Genomic DNA, 23057 nt, shown 5'->3' on the forward strand with positions numbered 1-23057 from the left:
GCCCCCGGTCCGGGGGGCTCTGCATTTTAATTTAATTTTAAATGAAGCTTCTTAAACATTTTAAAAACCTTGTTTACTTTACATACAACAATAGTTTAGTTATATATTATAGACTTATAGAAAGAGACCTTCTAAAAACATTAAACGTATTACTGGCATGCAAAACCTTAAATTAGAGTGAATAAATGAAGACTTGGCACACCACTTCTGAAAGGTTGCTGACTCCAGATATAGGGCCTAATCCATTTTTCATTGACTTTGGTGGGTTTTGGCTCAGGTCAGAGTACGCTAAAGTTATCTCAACCTTTTTTTTTTTTTTTAAATTAAAGAGAGGGAAGAGGGACAGATAAAGGAAAGGGATAAAATTGGGTTCCCATTTGAGGGTCCAAGATTATCAAATGGTCATAGGGCCAATAATTTTTTGTATCTCTTAATCGAGAGACCATCTAAGAAGCTCATATACTGATGATCTAGCCAGACTGTCTTTGAAGATATTTAAACAAAAATAAGGAAACTATAAAGAAACAATGCCACTCGATATTAAATATAAACACTTCAAATAGTGACAAATAACTCTAATAGTGCTGTCAAGTATCAGGGGGTAGCCGTGTTAGTCTGTATCTACAAAAACAACAAAGAGTCTGGTGGCACCTTAAAGACTAACAGATTTATTTGGGCATAAGCTTTCGTGAGTAAAAACCTCACTTCTTCGGATGCATAGAGTCTATGCATCCGAAGAAGTGAGGTTTTTACTCACGAAAGCTTATGCCCAAATAAATCTAATAGTGCTGTACCAACTTTGTTTTATACCCTAATAAACTAAGCTACCTAAGTATTTTTGCTGTTCATAGCATTACCCCTACAATTCCTCAAATGCTCTCTGTGATTATGGGCATTATTCTTTTTTTCAGTGCAACTGGCTTGTCTGTTTTTCAGCGTCAGAAGTTTGTAATAGAATTTAAAAGTTGAGCCAATTGAATTATATTCAATTTGACAAGTTAATAAGCTGGCCAAACCACAATTTCTACCACACACTATCTGCATAATTCTTTCTCAATAAAACTTCAGTTTTGATTTCCACAACTCCCACGCTTGCTGCTTATTCTATAGGCTGATAATATAGGTAAGCAGGCTAATGTTCCCCTGTTCAGAATAAAATAAAAGTATTGCAAGAACATTAATAGAAAGCAAGGCTTCTTTGTTTGTGCAAAAGTAGTTCTTTTAAATTACAAATGTTAAAGTGTATTTTAGTACTTTAATTTAGCACCTTCAAACCAGAGAAATTTTTCGTACCGGATGCACAAAACAGTCTGAATAACTTACCAGTCATTCAGACTGTGATATTAACGCAGCTCTTCTCTGTTACAAAAGGAGAAAACCCTGCCCCCACCTTTCTTTTCCCTTTCCTAAACTTGAGTTATCATCCCAGAACTTATTTATTCCTGCTCTGGAAGTCAGTGGAGTCTAAAATGGGAGCAGCAGTAAGAGCTGGTGGGGATAGTTTCTGGGTTTACATCCTTGCCATTAGAAAATGGAATAGCAGCACTAGTAAAAGAACCAGTGGTGTCTTAGTTGGTCATCACTTATTTAGTTCTTCTCTTATAAAAGATCTGTCTCCTCAACAGCTGTCACTCTATGTCTTAACATTTAAAAATCAGGAAACTTCATTGAGTATTTCAAAATGTTCCATAGGAGAAATTCCTGGACCCTCTTGTTTTTGTTTTGTTTTTATATTAATATTGATACACCATTCTGAAAAAGTCTAAATCACAGTATTTAGAGAAATGGATTGGAGAGCATGGATGTGTCCCTATCCAGCTACATACACATGCTGTGGGGCTAGCTATGGGCCTGCCCAGGAATATGAATTCATTTCAGATACATTTCTTCATGACCTCATTCTCTTCCATTGTGCAGCATTCTGTTACCACACAATGATGTGTAATGCAAATAGGTGACTTTCCCTTCCTATTTTGAGTTACTTTAACCACTGCATTTTACCTAGAGATTTAGTTTCAGCTATGTGCTGCTGCGCTTTTCTAGCTTTACCAGTCCCTTTTGAACATCTCTCTCTACTTTTTATTTGAAGAGTCCAATTCTGATCTGGATCTGCAGCCCAAATCCTCTCCTTCCCCCCCCCCCCCCCCGTTATTCAAAACCCAGGCGTCACTTGCCTGTGTGACTAAAAAAGTTTCCATGCCATGGAGCCATTATAATGGCTTTTTTACTAACTGATGTAATTTGGGGCATCCTGCTTACTATACACATCCAACAGAGACATTATGACCTTCTCACCTTTCTTGGCAGAAACCAAATCATCTAATATCTGTAAGTTGAATTGTGGCTAGGTTTATTCTATGTGCCATGATTAAAGCGCATCACAATGGCAGGCAAATGTGGTGCAGTTGTCTTCCTACATATTACTCCTGCGGGAATTCTGCGCCAAAAAATTAAAAATTCTGGCATTTTAAAATTCTGCAAATTTTATTTGTCAAAATAACACTACATAATCACACCAGTTTCAATTATTTTGGTAATTTATTTCAAAGTACCTGTCAGCAAGTATATCTATAATGATACAGAAACACAAAAATTCCCCTATCAGTAGAGAGTTAAAGAAACTCCTACAACAACGCATTTCCTGCTTCTCTGCCCTCTCCCCTCTAGAGCCCAGCCAGGGCTCCCCCCCCCACCAATACACCTCAACCCCTTCCCCCCAGATACCTGCACCACCTTCCCACCCAGAGTTCAGCCACAGAGTCCCTCCACCCAGAAACAACTCCTCCCCCCTGAGCCCAGCTGCAGGAACCCCCAGCCAGACGCACACCCCCTGAGCCCAGGGATCCAGCAGGAGAAACAGCCTGATGCTCAGTCCCAGACTTGCACAGAGTTTCCTGTGCACCACTCTCTCCTTCCCTCAGGGCATGCGGGGAACTGCCGCTGCCGGGAACCCTTTAGCTCCCTCTCTCCCCCCTGGCAGTATCTTCTATGGGCAAGCTGGGCTCTGCTGGGTCCAGCAGCCCCTAGTGGTGGCCTGCAGCACTGCAGCCTATTTCTGTGGGGGTAAGGAAATTTTCAATTTCTGCAAAATTCTGCACTGCACAGTGGCACAGAATTCCCCATGTAACATATGCAGCGATCTGACTTGTCTACATGTCTGTTAAAACAACTCAGAGTCAAGAAGGGTCTAGCCAGAACAGCACAAGGCAAGTAACTTTGGGGAAAAAAGAAGACCGCATCCTTTGGAAAAGCATGGGTATGATTTTGATCTGTTCCCAGGACAGCCTAACTGGATGTTTTGGAAACAGTTGAAAAGCAGATTCTGTGTCTGCTTTTACAGACTGAGCTCTTTCCACAACCCTTACTCATTTATATTGCTTGGTTGAGAGGAGCTCATACCACTAACAGCAGCAAATGATCTACATAATCATTAACTGGTTCACCATCTGAATAAAATGTTATGTAAACTAAATCCCAGGTGGAGACTCCTTCAAGACCACACCCATACGGGAAATCTTCATTCACTTGACTGGAATTTTAAATAAACCTGCTGCATTCCCTAATGCTAATTTTCTCCACGTGCTCTAGGCATCATAACCGCAGATTTCAATTCTTCTGCCATATGCATCTTTTTCTTTTAAGTATCCATGTAGAGTAGTACAAAGCCATCCACAAATGGTGTACCAAAAATTCTTCTCTTCACACATTTGAGAAAGGTTCTTCCACAATGTTTATTTTTTTTTAAGTGCAAGGACTGTCAGTGTGAACAGCCTTGCATGAAACAATGGGGGAGGGACCTTATGTCTGCCCCAACTTATGAATCCATATAAGGTGGGATCACAACTTCCCCCACCATAATCACTGTACTTAAAATGGCAGCAAAATCTACATTTTTTATTTTATTTTTAAATGTTATGTTCTGCCCTTTGACCACCACCTGCATTTCCAAGTGACATTCAGTCCTGGGGCTTGGTTACACCTTGGATTTTCATTGTTGCAGTTTGTTTTAGGCCTTCCAACCACAGATAAGCAAGCAATCTTGCCATCATTTTGTCTCTCACTCCCATCCCCAATCAATAAACTAAGGGCAAATCCAGAAGTCTTTATACTTAGGCAAAACTCCCATTAACAATCCTATTAAAGTAATGGCAATTGGATTTTGTCCTCTGTCTGTGAACTAAAAATTAGAATTCAAGGAGAGAGAACAAGAATAGACTGTATGAAATGTGTAATGTACGTAGAAACTTACCTTTGCAAACTGCCTCATTTGCAGACTATTGATTAGAAATAACATTTCACTGGAGGACAATAAAGAGAATGTGTGGTTTAATTGCAGTCACGTTTATTTGCAGTTTCTATACACACTTTCTAGGTAATCAAACTTTTCTGACACATTTTTTGAGAGGGGTTCACAATGAAACTGTCACTGTTTTTACTAAAAATAAATACAAGACTTAAAGTGTTGCACAGCTCTAAAATATACAAAGGCTTGGATTTAATGTAAACTTTGAAAACATTTTACAAAAGAAACCATCTTTGCAACAATTTAAAAAGTTCATATTTACAAATATTACAAAAATACAAAATGGATGCAAGTCCATAAACCATTGTCTTTTCTGCCAGCATGAACTGGTGCTAGTACCAAAATAGTTACACTGTAACCTCCTTAATTTTTTTTTAAATCTTTAAGTCATAACCTACAGTATTTCTCTAAATCTGCCACCATTGCAGCAAATGCACTCAATCACTGACCTTTGGCAAAAGCAAACATTTGCTTTATTTGCTACAACTATTCCATGTCCTCTATGCTGCCACAAAAGAAAAAAAGAAAAAAAAAGTTACTTTTCAGACACAAAAACAGCTGCATAATTTCCAAAAACCATTTCCATAACATCAGTGCAAACAGAACAATAGCTTGGAATGATGGTTCACAAGTTACCTAGTGTAGCATTGTACCCTGTTTCAAGATATGTGTTGTTATTTTTGTTCTAAAGCTTGTCTTGAGCGCCTTAAAGATATATACCTCACTAAAGGGGTTTCCTTTAAAAAAATTTCTGGCTCCCTCACTTGTTATGATTGTGAATTCTTCTTTTTTCTTAGTGGATTTACAATCCAGCTTTATTTGGGTTTAAATTTGTTAACTAGAAAATAGAAAAACTTTGTCATAGATTTTAGATTAAACAAAATAAGTAAAACTATATTTGATGTGCTAGTTCTGTGAGCATTACATACAGAGGGTATATTACTGCCTCATAATTCAAGTCAAAATGTTTATCTTTATATATATATATATATATATATATATATATTTAATTTCATACACATTTAATTTCATATATATATGGTACCACTATGAAATTAAATGCCTTGTTTGTTAATAAAAGGTGATATCAATTTATCAAAATCAACTCAGCTGTTTTCTACTTAAACTTTAGAATGATTTTTTTAAAGCATATTAAGGATATTATAAAAGGGCGGCTGATATAAATTTTAAGGTAATGACCCAAGAGGACCAAATAAAACTGTTCTGTCTGACTCATCAACTTCACTTACTCATGGTCTCCAAAAAAAAAAAAAAGTATTTTGAGATATGCTAAACGTGTCCTGGTAAAAAACATACTAATTCATTTATTTCACCTGCACTTAAACTCAGGTTTTCTTAACTAGCCTGTTGACACAAGCAATGAGACTTATTTCCAAAACCTTGACCCACTTATCTTTCTTTAAACACCTACAGGTTTTCCTGATGTTTTAAACTGTTTTGCCAATTTAATTTCCCCCCAACACACATACTCACATGCACACACTGACCATATCCCACGTACTGTATGCTATCACACTGCACAGAAGGACGGTAGAAAACCCTGAATTATATTTTTTGTGGTGTACACTAGATGAAATAGGACATATTCTAATGGGAAATAACATTCAAATTTTTGTTAAGTCATTCTAGTTTATTCAGTCATTCCAAAATCATTCCAATTTTAAATAGAACCGTCCTCTTCAAAACATTATTTGCCTTCTTTTAAAACTCTCTGCCCTATGCATTGTATAAGTAAAACCTAAACCAATAAAACCGCTTTCACACATCCCACTTCCCTATCGTCGTTTACTTATGCTTGAAGCCAAATTTATTTGATTTCTTTAGTACCAAAGTACCTTTCTGTCATCCTACTCACTCTGTCCTACTCCATGCCACATTCTTCCTTAAAAGCTCTCCTCTGCATTAAACCATCCCATGTTCAAAAGCATATTCTACTGTAAGCAATACCAATTGCTTACATTTTGAACAAATAGGACTTGATTCTCCACTTGGCTTAAGCGGTGCTACACCATTGGAAAACTGGTGTAACAAAAGGAAATCAGGCCTATCATTTTAAACATTGGTTTTATTTTGTTTAAAAATTAAAGATATAAAACAACTTGTGGTTTGAGCTCACAGCTACGTTTTCTTTCAGTTTTAAGACAAGAAAATTCAAGTAACTTCAAGTAATTCAGCTTTTGTTTCCCTGCCTTCAGTTTATCAAAGCATTTGCTCTGACTCATCTCCTTTCCCTCCCCCATATCATTCCCCCACCCTGTTAAGCATTTCTGGTAAACCCAGACAAAACTAAATTGTATGTGGCTGGCATAATGAACCAGAGCATTCCTCATTTAATAATGAATATAAATAATGCGTACACACACTTATTTCCCAGCTACGTTTTTCACAGTGTCATTTCTGTAAATATTTAGGTAGCATGAATCTCATCAGCACAAAGAGAAAGCTTCACTGAAAACTCATTGTAAATATTTACTGATAAAACGGTGTTTGTTGCATGCTTATAATTTATTGGTTTCCTTTAAGAACCAGAAACTAATCATGTTTAAAGATTATATTTCTCAGGTTATGACTGTTATGTATCCCAATAGTCTAATAAGAATATGAAAATAAGTACTATTTCCTCATAGCTATTCTCTCTAATGCAATCCATGTCAGAATAAAGAGCTAAGGGACACTGTCAAATGTGACTGCTTGGGGCTTTGCATTAGAAATGATTTTGTTCTGTTAAAAGCATGCTTTCCATCCCTACCAATTACCACATTGAAACTCACAGCTGCACTTTGCAATTAGCTTGTTTTGCGCTAAATTTTGAAAGACAAATGGTTACTTTAAAATTAATCAGCTCTTAATTAGCCTTAATATTTCATTAATTAACATTGAGATTTTCTTTCATACAGTTGGAATTCAGATTTGAGGCTTTTTGATCACACTGAAAGTGGTATTGGTGGACATGTAAATATGATGTTTGATATGAAAATGGTATTCACAGAATACAGTTAGTACATTTTACTATTTTTGTCTTCTATAAACAAAGTTGTTATGCAGTAAACTATTTGCCATGTGTCCACTTTTTTCTGATTATTCTATTTACAGATTTTTATCAAAAATATGGTATTTACATATGTTTTGTTAATTTTTTCTAAATTTTGTTTCAGTTCATTTTAGTGTAGAAAAATACCAATCCGTAAGCACAATTTCATTTTTTCCCTAGGGAAGCACTACAGTGAGAGGTTTTGTTCCTAAATGGGCAACTTAAAAAAAAAAAAAGTTATTTTTAATTCTATGAAAATTGGATGATTTTGAAATCTACAGTGACAACAGGAATGAGAGTAGGATAAATGAAGCTAAAGGTAAACAGAAGAGACATAGCATATATTTCTACTTTTTAGAAAATGTAAAGTAATCAGTAGCTACAACTCTAAATTTCTGTTTTCCCAGCATCTTATAAACACACTTTTAAGCAATGATATTGCCCTGCAATTGTTTTGACTGCTACAGAGTTGGCCTGTTATATTCACATCCTTTTATAACCCCAGTAATTTCAGAGTTTACAAGTTTCACAGTCAACAGTGTGGCTCTCTGGAGCTTAGGCAACCTATGTTGAACTCTGAGAAGATCGGTCGTCATGAGGGCTGCCATCTGAATTCTCAGTTTCTCCTTCTGAGATAGCTTGCATCGGCGTATTGTACAGCCTACAGCGTACGCTGTAACGGCTGCTGCTGGCTGCAGGAGGTGCCCGCGAGCGCCCTACTCTTGAAGATGCAGACATAGAAAAGCTCTTGGAGGAGAAACCTTCTGCATTAACTCTAGGGGAGCAAGGAGACAGGGGGGATAATGCTTCAGGAGTTGATGCCTGGGGAGTCTCATCAGTGTTTTGAGGGGAATCCACAATTAGCTCACTGGGAGATTTGGGCAAAATAGGGCTCTTTAGTATCTCGGTTGCTGACATCCTATAGCTAGAATCGGATCGACTGCCCTTTTTAAGGAGCAGTAGCTTAAATTCCTCGTTAGATGTGTTGGATTTTTTGGCATTCCTGTAAATAAGACCTGGAGACCTCTGACTGCTTGTTGGGGCTCCCACACTGCTGGCAGGTGGCACACTGCTGGCAGGTGACGTGCTGCTAGCAGGTGACGTGCTGCTGGCCCCAGATGAAGCTCTCAATCTGTTTCTTACAGAAACATCTCCAGAATCTTTTCTCCCAAGTATTTTTCTTTTTGATCTGTTAAAAAAGAAAGGCACATATGTTTGTATGTTATTCACATGAAATAATACATAGCATTGCTACAGCAATGTACAGCTTCACAGAACTAGGCACCTATTAACTAATGACTCCTCACAATACCTCCACCAAGTAATGTAGGTTAATAATCATTGAAAAACTTTAAATGGCATGTAAGAATTGTATGTACATTAGGCACTAGTTACAGAGAGTAGCTCCTGTCCCACTCAACTCTGCTTGGCCCAGTCTATACAATTCATCCATGGTAGGACTTACACAGGCTTGGGGAAAGGATGGAATAATGCAACAAAAGGTGACATTCTCTCTACTTTTGGCTCCGACTCTCCAGCAAGAGCCACCAGATCAGAATCCCCTCTACTTACAGAAGAGGTGGCGGCACTTTGGCCCTATATTTGAATACTGATATATATGTCGTCTTAGGTTTAATTATTATAAATTGTAACCTGTTTTAATCCATTGTAGCTGATATTAGAAAACTTCAGTTGTACTTTAGTCGTGATGGAAAATTTTGATTAAATACAAAAAAAAAAATCTAATTCTGAAGCACTGGCTGGCTTCTCTTGGGTTTCAATATCATCGCCAGCTCATAAGAACAGAGCTAGTAGGCAGAATGAAGAGATGATTGTGGGTATTTTGCACAGGAGATATGCATGTTAACAACAAACAACAACAACAACGGATGGCACCAACTGTATTTGTAAATTGTTCTACTCATTCCATAAAGATATTCAAGCCGTTCACCAGCAATACAATACAATATTATAATAAAGCAACCTTTAAAAGCCCCTTTTAAAATTTTAACAAAATAAATAAGGTTATTTAACAAAATAAATAACAGCACACAGAGAAAGGAGCAGATGAAAGATTCCAGTTGTCATCCCAGCATAGAGTTTTTCTGGGAAGTTTGGTAAAAATCAGAGTTTTAAGATTATGGTGTTTGGGAAAAGCTATAGTTTATCTGGAAAATAATTCCATGTCTTTTTGGCTCATCATATGAAAAGCAATATTTATAAATATAAATTGATGTTCTTTTGACAAGCTACTAGGCTGAGTTAGATGTGGGGAGTAAGAGACCCAGGGAAATGTGACCAGTCAGGAGTTCAGGAGGATGTACAGAGAAAGGGAAGAAGGATTAGGAGGGACATGGACTGGGGTTAGGGCTCAGGGGGGCATACAGATGGGTAGCATGAAGCCATGTCTCAGAGTTGGGGTGCTGTAGAGGAGGAGTCAGGCAGAACACTGATGTAATGGAAGGGGGAATGAAATAGGGTTGAATAGTATAAAGGGCATGAAATGGGAAAGAAGAGAAAGGGCAAGGATGGTGGTGCAGGGAACCAGGGAAGGCATATATGATGTGCGTACAGGGTACATAAGGACAGTTTTTTATGGTATAAAAGCCACATCATATCCTCCATTCCCTCCACTGTCCACTACCCCGTATCCCAAGATGATATAACTCCCACTTATCACAAACACCTCCTATGGACTTCCTAAAATCTGGAGGAGGGGAACCCTGCTTTAGTGGACCTTATAAACTCTGCTGAAGTAGAGCTACTCTCCTGTAGTCCTTATACACCAACCCAATTGAAGCTCTTGGCTTTCATTAAATAAATGGGAAATTTATAACCAAACAACTGTTAAAAACAGTTAAGATTGAAGGTGTATTTTAATGGAACCCAGCTAGCACCCAATAATGAGACTGTACTTCCTTTACAAAAATCCAATGCCACCTTAAAAATCCAACTGTCTGAAAGTCTGGTAATGCACATTTAAGGAGATGCAGCCAGTCTCCCACTGCACATAATCCTTCATCACTCCCTATGATACCAATAAAGCAAAACATTTAATCACATGATTAAGTCCATCCTTAGTCAGCAAAGCACTTGATGGGTGCTGGTAGGCTGGCATCCCTACAGGGGCAGAGGTTTGTAGTTTGTTGTATGTGTTGTATGCTGGTTCTAGTGGTGATGTATGCATCTCGGTGGAGGAGTAAAAGGTATGTCATGTTAGAGGCCTTAACTTTTCATGTCCTTGCTTTTGTCATTTTGTGTAAGGTATGTTATATAGAAAGTTATCCTAACTCACACACAACTTTGTGTTTTTTAGATTCCCAGTTTTTTAGATTAAGAAAGGATCTCCAACCCAGCAATGGCTACTTTGTGAAAATAACCATCTGGTGCAGAAATTACTTCTGCTCCTTAATTGCTGAACAGTTCGACAAAGAACAGGATCTTCAATATTGGTAGCTGTTACTTTCATGAAGACAAGGAACCCCTGAGCACACTGACAATTTTACAAAGAGCAAGGCGCTCGATACAGTAGCTGTTGCTTTGTCAAAGGCACTGTTCTTTGTGACATTGTTAGTTAGGTCAGGAGCTTTGCTAATGAAGATTATAGTTTTATGAAGACCAGCTTCATTCCTGAACTGGCTGAACAGTTTCACAGAACTCTTTCTATGACAAACCAATAGCAACTACTTCATAGAAGATCCTGGTTGTCATAAACAATTATCTCCTTCAGCTCACCACAATTTAAACCAACAGTTATGACAAGAAGCCCTAACAATTTTTTTGTTAATTAACAAAATAATTATATAACCTCAGAGGCTTCACAAAACACATTTTGTACTTTCTACACTTCGCAGTTTTTAAGTTAGAGTGACCCAAAACCTCATGAGATTCAGAATGTGAATTCTGGACAGATTAATTTCTAATAGATTAGAATTCAGAATCCAAGAAGCTGATTTTCTTGAAACTGCTCAGAAAGTTCAATTTTTATTCAGTGATTATGTGCTAAAATTTTGGAGCAAATACACTGTGGTTTTCATATAAAACAAAGAGATTGAATCCTGCTGTAAGTGTAAAACAGCACATTCTTAACTATGGTAGCATAATGGAACTTCCATAATACTCTTACTGTCAGTGGAAATAGAACTCAGAATCTTCAGCACCAAAACCCTCTACTACTTGAACCAAAGGAGTATCTCCATTAGCTAATAAGAGTAGTAGGCTCTTATTCTCAATGTGGTCCAGCTAGTAAATGGGAACATGACTCACTTAGCCAGTGTGCATTCCCTTCTTGGACATTGTTAGTTGATGCTTAGCTGCAGATTTTAGGAGGAGAAGATTGTATTCTGTATTCATATGGATTCCAGTAACAGTAATGCTAGATCACCTGTGAATGACTGCAAATAGATCCTCTGTAGTGCGAGGTTTGTTTGGAGACACAAAAACATCTTCTGCTTCAGTCTGAGAATCTTCACTCAATGGTGAAATTATGGAATCATCACTTGGAGAAGATTCTTAAATAAGAAAAGAAGCAATGTCAGATGCTTGCCACATTTTACAATAGGATGCTAATGCAATTCACAAGCTCAATTAATAATGGAATTGTCTATGCAATAATATACACTTTAAATCTAGTCTAAATATTGTACTCATCTGTCAAAGTACTGTTTCTTGGTATAAATGGTTTAGTGCTCTTTTCTTAACTGAAATGAAGTAACAGAAGAATGCAAAATATATATTCTTGTAAGAATGTTTAAAATAAAGTCAGCCAAATACTCAGCTGACAAAAATCAGGATAGCTCCATTAAAATCAATGGAGTTATGAAGAGTCCCTCAACCTGAGAATCAATATTTTTAATGATCACTAAAAATCATCTCTATATAATCACTTTTGTAAATTATAGGATTAGTTAGTTAATTATAAAACTGACCTTTCAGTGAAGCATCATCTGCACTCCCTTGTGTCTCCTCTGCCCTGCTGTCATCAGAGGCACTTTTGGTTGGAATACCTGATGCAACATCATTTTCCTGCTCAGAACTTTTTTCATTAAGTGAATTTACAGTTGATCTCTCTGATTCATAGCTGATATTCCCAGGCACTTTGTCATCACGTTGGCTTATATCAAACTGATGCTTAGACTGATTACTAATGTCTGCTCCCCCAGCTAGTAGATCAGATTGGAATGTGATTTCATCCACAGGTTTAGATTCCAACTTTTGTTCACAGACTGCAGGTAATTCTTGCTTAATCTGCACAGGATCGAGGCTCCCTTCCTGTTCTGTTTCATGATAAGTTATCTTAACTTCATAATCACTTGTGAGAACAGCTAAACCTTTTTGAAACCCTTCTGTAGCAGTGTTATGGATTTGTGTGTTCTCTGGTAAAGGCTCACCAACTGGATGCATTTGGTCTTTCATGATGCTTGCTTCTAAAATACCCACATTTGCTGAGGTCACAGTTTCTTGATCACAATTATTCTGTACACTGATAGATGAATCTTTTTCTGAATGCAGTTTATCAGGGCCTGTCTCCACTGGAGAAGAGTCAATATAGGACATTATGGCATCTTCAGTAGAGTACTGACGTGATATTGATTTCTTAGCTACAAGTGGCCTCATTTTGCCTGGAGAAATGGCAGTCACCATTAATGTGGTTTCTTGTATGCAGAGAAGGTCTGTATTATCGTCTTTTTGTTTCACTTCTTCAGGCTTATTAATTGATTTAAGGTGAACAGATTTTAGAACTGAAGGTGTAATAGCAAGGGCTGGTTGAGGATTAGGGTTTAGTGCTTCTCCTACCATGTTCTGTTTATTGTGATTAAAAGCATGCAACTGGTTTCTGTAAGCAAATGGTTTATTCAAGACATTATGAAGAGCACTTAGGTCAAGATGAGAAGGAGGTATAATTGGAAGTTCTAGATCTTTGTTTAGAGATACAGTGCCATCTTTAGAAGAAGGTTGTTGCAATGAGGACTTCCTTTCTGGTACTTTTGGCTTTCTTTTACTACCCCCTGGAGATAAGGGCCCAGAGAAGAAAGCTGTCGGGAAAGAGGATGTTGGTGTTTCAGACTGACTGGAGTAACCACTAGAGGGTGATGCTAAACCCGCCAACTTTTCTGGGGAAGCCAGCTTAAACTCATTATCAACAGAAGGTAGGGATGGGGTGGTGGCTCTCGATCCGGATTGGGATGTTTGTGATTCAGAACTTTCTGGCGACTTTATGCATTCTATGACTGTAGTACCCGTAGCTGTACTTGAATTGGATAAAGACCTATAAGGATCATTAGATTTCAAGTCATTTAGAAGCCAGAGATCTGCATAGTGAGATTGTTCAGCACCTTCATCTTTAAATGATGGAATATCCGTGGTGTCAAACTGAATGTTCTTTAATTCACTGTCATTCTGATTAATCCAGGAGAGTTCCTGTTTGCTTGGCAGATTAGAGTTTTCCACTCTAGAAGGTGTATTTGAAAACTCAAGTGGCAGCTTCATTTCCCTGGAAGTGTGAGGCACGTGCTGCCCACTGTTTATCTTTGGTTCTTTCTTCTCAGGAAGATCTGTGCTGCCATCAGATTTCCTCAAAGATGAACTGCGTTTTGGTGGGGCTGGCTTTGCCTTTGGTTTCTTAAGAGAGATGCTCTGTCTTCCCTGCCTCCTGTGGTTTACATAATCCTGCCAGGCACAATCAGTGAGACTGGAAGCAACATCTGCATTCCGGCCACTCTCAGAGCCTGCGGCTGCATAGTTACAAATATAACTTTTATTACCTTTGAGACCACAGTCAAAGTGCATGGAGGTATAATATCCTTCATTGTCCACAGAAAAGTGTGAGCTAGTGTCTGCTTTGTCAGATGGGGTCTTTTCTAGAAAGCTATCGTAAGTGGCCATACTTGTAAAACTTGGGCATTCTAGGCTGTCATCCTTTGGGCGTTCAGGGCTGAAATCTTGACGACAGGATGCATCGTGATGATGATGCAAGTAATTCCATTCACTATCGCTTGTGTTGCTGTTATTGGGGTCATCAAGTAAATCCGCTACAGTGGAGGTGAAGGAGCTTGCCCTGTGACCTCGAACCTTATCTATGTGATCACTGTACTGCTCTGTTATAAAGACACTAGAATCTTCATTGGCATTAGGAGCAGTGTTCAGTGACAATTCTGAGTCACAATGTGAGGAGCCAGTCAACGGAGGAGAAGCAGCAGGAGGAATGGTTTCCGATGTCTGTGAGGGACATGTTGAGCTACTTCCACTCCAGTTCCCACTGGAGGATTGATGGTCATCTTTCTGGTCCATGTGACTGCTGAGAAGGACTCCTGCTGTGGAGATAGAGTGAATGGGGCTCCCAAAGGTATCAGAGTTTGATGAAATCTCACAGCTTCCAGAATCTGCCATCCTTGACAACCTTGACCTCCCTCTCTCGTTTACATTATGTTCTGGGCTGTGAAGGTGCTGAGAACAAGTTAAACCTATGGGCTGGTGTTCTTGTGAACCCTGTTTATTGATGGCATTGTTACCCTTTTTCGGGATTCTTTCTTGGCTTGCCAAAAAGTCTTCTGCTTCATACACTGAAGTTTTGGCATCAGCATCTTGATCAGCTTCACTGGCTCTAGCACCTTCACGAGGAAGACTCCGTGATCGGATACGGTTGCTCACTGCTGTAGTGAACATTGCGTCACCGTTGTCTGTCAACACCAAAATGTTGCCGGCTGAATGTGACAAGGAGGCTACAACACTTTGACCTCTCTGAGCTCGGATTCTTCTTCTGGATGGAGCAGCAATGAGAATTTCTTCAGTCTGGCACTCAGAGTCTCTGGTACCTGATCTCCTGTTGATTGTACTGGAGAAGTCTGGATTTGCATGCACAATCACATTCCGTTCTCTCGCTACTGGTGATTCATCAGAATCTAGGATACATGTAAAATTGTGTGAGATACATTTTTACATTTGCTGACTAACGATGACCCGCAGAGTAACCCAAGAAACGTATTTGTTGTAGACTCTTTTCTTGCTGAGTATTGTACCAAATGTAACTTTACTATAAAAAGCATATAAGGCAGACCTTATCCCGGTAAGATGGGAAATTCTCCTATTCCTGCAATGTGATCTCGCGCTGAGCTGATCTTGCTGTGACAAGATAAATATTCACTTTTTAGTTTGTGTCACTGTATTTCAACTAATAAAGGCTGTTTTAATGAGCTGTTGCCTTATAGAAAACTTTGTAATCATTTTTATTTAAAACAAATCTATTTTGATTTTATATGTATGAATTTCCTTTATCTGATTCTTTACTACCAAGGGAATTTGCATAACAACAGGATCTTTGTTTCATAGGCTCTAGTTGCTTATTCCCTAATATGAACACATTCCTGGCTGGCTTCAGGAATAGATGTATGCTTAAGAAATGAAGATCCTGGATCTAATGTTGATCTCACACCCATTTTACACGAGAGCTGACTTCCAAAGAGTTACTTCTGATTTACACTGATATGAGATCAGAGTTAGGCCTCCTGATTTCATCCTCAGTAATAAAGAATGAGTGGGAATTGAAATTGGAAAAACAGATAAGAATAATGTTTGACAAAGTTTCTAGAAAAGCACTTGCAGATGTCTAATTCAAATATTCAATTGGTTATATATGTAAGTTGTTCTGGGTGCTGTGACAGCTCATCATCTTGCAGGATAATATCTGTCACTTCTTTACCTTAAGATCTCTTGCACAAGAAAAAACTTTCACTGAATCTAGTTACTTTTAATGCACATAACTATGGTTATAGAACAAAAATAAACTGAAAAAAAAAATTAAGTAACTGATTACATTTAAACAATAAGGGTTGAACATGTATATCTATATCACTCGGTAAGGCCTGTGGTATGTCAAGGCCATATTGAGTAATATAGCTTTGCTTACTGTATTAAAGAAAAAAAACCAAACACATCATTTCCAAACTCCACAACCATAAAAGCGTTAATGTTTCCTTGGAAAGCTGTTTGGAAGGCAGGCTACTACTTCAGATCCCTGCGATTTAAGTCAGTTAGAATGCTATCGAAGATTTTTATTTATACTACACCTATTTCTTGTTGCACTCTTCTGGGGATGCCAGAGATGGTTTTCCTCCTTCTCAACTTTCGTCTTCGCTGTAGTACAGATTGTGAATGAACAAGAGAGCAGCGTATACTAGCCTCTCTGTCAAAACCAACTCCTGCAACCCATAAATAGGTCTCATTAGCCTTTAGAAATGGTAAACAAATGTCATGGCTGGAACACAGCGGAGGTATGTGAGCTTGGAGCCTGTGAATAAATATAATGGAGCCCTTATGCAGCTCTTATGTAAATTATATTACAGTATATCACAGTGTGACTTCTAACTCCGGCTCCCTCTCAGCAGCCTGCACTGCCAAAAGAAACAGAAGGAGAAAAAAAGAAAGTAAACAAATAAGAAAAGGAAACCAGTTAGGAATTCTCCATGGCAGGCATCTTTACCACAGCTACTTGCTTGTTTGCCATGGAGACAATGAAGTCAACACCTCTGCAAAGAATGGTAGCACCCAAGATGATAACCTGAATCTGGTCAGCTCTATTCTGATTCATTTAAACAAACTAACTAATTAACTAACTGAAAAACTGGTTCAGAAAACCACTTTGCCATAGGTTGCTAATTCTGAGGAGACCAAGGTGCTAAGGGAAAAGGTGAATAAAGTATTTTATATCCACATACAAGTTTAGAGGACATTTTTCTTAACTGTTATATAGGGTCAACATTTAAATAAATGCGTACTTAAAGTTCAGTTTCTAAATCCACATTTAGCCACCTCCAAAACTGGCATGATTACCCTCGGAGCCTCCCATGGAAGTCAGTGGTGGCTGCTGGGTGACCAGCACTTTTGAAAACTAGGCCACATACTTAGGTGTCTAAATGTGGATTTAAGAACTGAAATTTAGACACTCATTTTTTAAAACTTTGGCTATACAGAATAGATAAGAACATCTCATTTTGTTTACATTTGCATGGTGTTACTACTAAAAGAAGGTTTGTTTTTCTCCATGATCAATAAAAAGTTAAATGGAAGACAGCCGAAAAATAGAGCACTTAGCAGGGGTGCTGGAACAATTTGAATAGTAAGGGTGCTGAGAGCCACTGAACCAAACTGTAAACCAGTATATGATGGAAACCACTTCAAGCCAGGCGGTACGGCAGCACTCTTCGTTCCAGCACCTATGGCACTTAGCTGTGGCTGGCTTCTCTAGCAAATGCAAAGTCATGCTCTCTAAAGTTGGCAAGACTCATATTTGAATAATTGGGCCAGGGCTATAAACAGTGAAGTTGGGGCTACTCTTTCTGTGGTTTACAATCTTTAGAAAAAATAAAACAAAGCAATCCAATCCTGACTAAAAAAATAATAAAAAAAAAGCTCTATGTTAAATAGCGTATAATTATATTAAACATAATTATACACATACACACACACACACATATATTACATTACATAACAATGCAAAACATTAAAAAGTAACTTTCTTGTAAAAGTTCTTCTTGAAATCTACTACAGTGTAATAGAGGCTTCAGACAGATATCCCATAACCACCAGTGCCCCTGTAATAAGCAGAGGAAGAACTTTCTTTAATAATGAACGAAAGTGCTCTAAACTCCATTATCTGTAATTTTTTAACGTGAATGTTTATCTTTTTTTTAAACAAAATCAGATTGCTTTAAATAGCTGAAATTCCAGCAATTATGAGTTAGTTACACGTGACCCATGTGGCCAATGTGTCAGATCATCTCCCAGTGGCAGGTGGAGTAGGGTATACTCTCCCCTTTATGTGTACAAATTATTCACATTAATGTTAATGAGAATGATACACACTAAAAAGCCAGAAGATTATGTACCATTCTAGGGATGTAAACGTGGTGAGTGGAAATTTGGTTCCAATTTATGACAGGTAGAGTCCAGACAAAAACTCTATTACTGGAAAAGTTGACATTTATCCCAGATCTAAAGGTATACGCTCCTCTAAATATGTATGTGTAACTTTAGTGACAGTAGGAAATAGGTGCGTGCATGCTGAGGAGAATATACTCTTTAAGGCCTCACATTGTACTTATAATTAATCCTGTTAGTTATCACAGTATTATTGTCTGCTCTGATGTCCCATAAGGATATCTGACCCTCACACCCTTCTCTGATTAGAGCACTACCAGAAAAGCACAGAGGAATAAATAATACTTACTTTTATGTTTTAAGTAGAGCTGTGCAAATAAAATAATTTTTGATTCATTGGCAATTTTGAAAAGTAAAATAAAAATGTGTTGGATTAGACAGAAAATGAAAATTTTCCAAATTTTTGGCATATCAAAACAAATAAATAAAATCCTGGATCTAATAAAACATATTGCTTTGACAAAATCAAAATGTTTCAATTCAATTTTGACTTTTTTTTTTTACATTTTTGATTTTTTAAAAGAAAATTAAAGGAAATTTTTAAATGAAAAATCTTTTCAAACTGAAAAAAATCAAAATGTTTCATTTAGAAAATGTTGAAATGAAATGTATCAATTTTTTTCAGATTCCCCCCCCCTAAAACAATTTGGCAAAACTGACATAAATTCATCAATCTGGTGTCGTTGAATCTGCATTTTTCATAGGAAAAAACTTCAGCTGAACAGTTTCACCCAACTCTAGTTAGAAGTTTAACTGTAAGTACACAGCTTTTCTTGCTGATCATTACACTTGAGTCTTCAGTCAGAGAGGCTGCCTAGTTTGCACTCTGAAATTAATCAAAAATTGGTGCAAGGTAGTTTTATGGAAAACTCAGATGACTTTAGTACTCCAATCACTGAACCATACACGAGAAAGAGACAGAAAATGGAAGACAGACTGAAAGAAAACGGAAGCTTATTTTGGCTTTTGGAAATAAATTATCCCTCACATTTAATAATGTATATACCTGCTGCATACCAATATGTAAACAAATTCATAAAATAAATAAAGCATAAACTAAAAGTTATAAATAAATGACAATGCCATTACTATACCTTCAGCTTAGCAGCATGAAAAGAGATCTCAAAGCAATGGCTTATATGCTACATGATCATTACTTGCATATTTAAAGTACTGCAAGTGCTATAATATTTTCCCTGCCCTTATTTGCTCGGTTACATATGATTATCATATGATTAACCACTATGGCTTTCTGCATTATTTCAGTTAGCTAAATTCAAAGAGCTGTTTTATGCCCTTTTAAATGCCAGTTGCCAGTCATATACATAACAAAATTACACATCATACTGTGTAATTTAGTGTTAGATAACAGTTTGTAATGTGACACAAATACACTGGGCCAAATACATACTGGATGTAATGCCATTGACTTCAGTGGATCTATATGAGGGAGGAATTTAGCCCAGTTAGTGTCCTGTACAAAATTAAATTCTTGAGTCAAAGTCTTTACTTATAGATTGTAAAGTCCTGTGTTTTGAAACACAGTTAATGTAATGAAATATTCTGACCTGACCACCCTTGAATCAAGCAAAAGAAATAGAAGAGATTTGTACCAGTGACATTGATGGGGATAATGCAAGAGGAAATCACTTGGGCATCTTGTTTCATTTTCTCCTCTGGAGTTGGGAGAGGTAGTGCTTTGCTCCAATTAGTTTGCTTATCCAGTGTAGAAGGGATATTATGTATTGGATTTTTCGGCCTCTGCCCTAGCATGACATCTGTGTCTTCCTCCTCTGGTGGATGGGACTGCAAATGAATACATTCAAAATCAGTGTTCACTGTTTAGTCATACAAGACTAATTTTTAAACAAAGCAGTAAAAAGAGATTAGAGGTAAATTACAGGTGAGCAATGAAGAATTATAGATATTCCAAACAATTGTATGACTATTGTTCCCACAGATACATGATGTACAGTAAGAAGATAAAAAATACCTCAACATACTGGAAATGTTTTAGTGTAGATTAAATGTGTATAGAACAATTTTTTAATGGGAAGAGGCATGCACTTTATTTGTTTGCATTTGCTGCAAGTGTGCACACAATTATGACTGATTTTAGGCATTTGTGCATGCCACTCTAGTATATGCGCATAAAATTGTGGTAAGTGTGCATGCAAAGGTTTTGTACACACAAGTACATTGACGACCACTGAAAACTGGCACCATGTAAGCATTAATTTGAGGATATGCAGTAAGAGGCCCAAAGCTTTCAAAGTATCAATTCTTAGTTCAGAAAAAAAAATACCAATTTCACTTTTACTAATCAGCCAGGGATGCAGAAAAACTACAGCTATAAATTTGGCTGTAACTGGTGTTGGTGATTATGGTGTCAAGACTAATATTAACCAAGGAGAGGATTAGCTGCTTAAGAACTAACTTAGGAACTAGGGCTGTCAAGCAATTAAAAAAATTATTTGTGTTTAATCGTGCGATTAAAAACATTAATTGCGATTAATCGCAATGTTAAACAATAATAGAATACTATTTATTTAAATATTTTTGGATGTTTTCTACATTTTCAAATATATTGATTTCAGTTACAACACAGAATATGAAGCATACGATGTTCACTTTATATTTGTTTTTGATTACAAATATTTGCACTGTAAATATGATAAAAGAAATAGTATTTTTCAATTCCCCCATTAAAAGTACTATAGTGCAATCTCTTTATCATGAAAGTTGAACTTACAAATGTAGAATGATGTACAAAAAATAACTGCATTCAAAAACAGTGTAAAACTTTAGAGCCTACAAGTTCACTCAGTCCTATTTTTTGTTCAGCCAATCGCTCAGACAAACAAGTTTGTTAACATTTGCAGGAGATAATGCTCCCCATTTCTTGTTTACAATGTCACTTGAAAGTGAGAACAGGCGTTCGCATGGCACTGTTGTAGCCCGCGTCACAAGATATTTACATGCCAGATGCGCTAAAGATTCATATGTCCCTTCATGCTTCAACCACCATTCCAGGGGACATGCGTCCATGCTGACGACGGGTTCTGCTCAATCACAATCCAAAGCAGTGTGGACCAATGCATGTTCATTTTCATCATCCGAGGCAGATACCACCAGCAGAAGGTTGATTTTCTTTTTTGGTGGTTTGGGTTCTGTAGTTTCCACATTGGAGCGTTGCTCTTTGAAGTCTTCTGAAAGCATGTTCCACACCTCGTCCCTCTCAAATTTTGGAAGGCACTTCAGATTCTTAAACCTTGGGTCGAGTTCTATAGCTATCTTTAGAAATCTCACAATGGTACCTTCTCTGTGTTTTGTCAAATCTGCAGTGAAAGTGTTCTTAAAATGAACAACATGTGCTGGGTGATCATCTGAGATTGCTATAACATGAAATATATGGCAGAACACGCGGAAAACAGAGTGGGAGACATACAATTCTCCTCCCAAGGAATTCAGTCACATTATTTTTTTAACGAGCATCATCAGCATGGAAGCATGTCCTCTGGAATGGTGGCTGAAGCATAAAGGGGCATGCAAATGTTTAGAATATCTGGCACATAAATAACTTGCAATGCCAGTTACAAAAGTGCCATGTGAATGCCTGTTCTCACTTTCAGGTGACATTGTAAATAAGAAATGGGCAGCATTATCTCCCATAAATGTAAACAAACTTGTTTGTCTTAGCGACTGGCTGAACAAGAAGTAGGACTGAGTGACCTTGTAGGTTCTCAAGTTTTACACTGTTTTGTTTTTGTGTGCAGTTATGTAACAAAAAAAAAAAATCTACATTTGTAAGTTGTACTTTCATGATAAAGAAAATGCATTATACTACTTGTACAAAGTGAACTGAAAAATACTATTTCTTTTATCATTTTTACAGTGCAAATATGTGTAATAAAAATAATAATATAAAGTGAGCACTGTACACTTTGTATTCTGTGTTGTAATTGAAATCAATACATTTGAAAATGTAGAAAAACATCCAAAAATATTTAATAAATTTCAATTGGTATTCGATTGTTTAACAGTGCGATTAAAGCTGTGATTATGGTAATCACGATTAATTTTGTTAATCGCAATTAATATTTTTAGTTAATCACGAGTTAACTGCGATTAATCGACAGCCCCATTAAGAAGTTCGAAGTATTATTTAGAAATCATGCAAATATTTCAGAACATGCTACCCATACTACTAGACATGGAAGTATAGAAGGCCAAATAAGCAAGAGAAAAGGCATGGAAGAAAAACAGGTGTTTTTAAATAGAATAAAGGTCCAGAACTCTAATGCTGTTGTAGTTTCACTTAATAATGTAATAAGTAAAAAACATTTTCTTCTAACTTTACAGTTAAAGACACATTTTCAAACTCTCTGTTGCCATTTTGTTTGGAAATGGGGGGGGGGGGGGCCAAGGAGGAACCACATGCCTTACTCTATATGTCTGCCCTACTTTCCCCCTTTTTGAAGTTAATACACTTCTATGTAGTGAATGATCAGTCCTTGACTAGTTCAGGACATCTGCTTATGTCTATTTCTAAATACTGTGGAATATTTTTGAGCCTGGTTTTCTTTTCAGTGTTAGATTCCCAGCTGGCTAACTATTGGGGCTCTTGCCTCTGGCTGTTGTTTACAGTATATTTTCAGAGTTTTAGTTTTGTGCACCTATGTGGTTAAGACAAACATTTTTTCTCCCTTTCCTTGGCACAGCATTTAGCATGTAGTTACCTAATATTACACGATCACACCCAAATGA

At 37.3% G+C, this 23057-nt stretch overlaps 1 protein-coding gene across 2 annotated transcripts in view; it reads right to left on the reverse strand.

Annotated features, from left to right (window-relative positions):
* Positions 1 to 4320: 4320 nt before the first annotated feature.
* NHS (NHS actin remodeling regulator) overlaps positions 4321 to 23057 on the reverse strand; it is a 351391-nt gene continuing 332654 nt past the window's right edge. For both annotated transcript variants that reach the window (XM_054006889.1, XM_054006897.1), the window contains exons 5-9: positions 19904 to 20096; positions 16421 to 16552; positions 12284 to 15256; positions 11740 to 11866; positions 4321 to 8544 (exon numbers count right to left, since the gene is read on the reverse strand). In XM_054006889.1, coding sequence (XP_053862864.1) covers positions 7920 to 8544; positions 11740 to 11866; positions 12284 to 15256; positions 16421 to 16552; positions 19904 to 20096 — 4050 coding nt within the window. In that variant the 3' untranslated portion in view covers positions 4321 to 7919. The remainder of the gene's footprint in view (positions 8545 to 11739; positions 11867 to 12283; positions 15257 to 16420; positions 16553 to 19903; positions 20097 to 23057) is intronic.

This window comes from Malaclemys terrapin, chromosome 1 (genome assembly GCF_027887155.1).
Source record: "Malaclemys terrapin pileata isolate rMalTer1 chromosome 1, rMalTer1.hap1, whole genome shotgun sequence".
NCBI lineage: Eukaryota > Metazoa > Chordata > Testudines > Emydidae > Malaclemys > Malaclemys terrapin.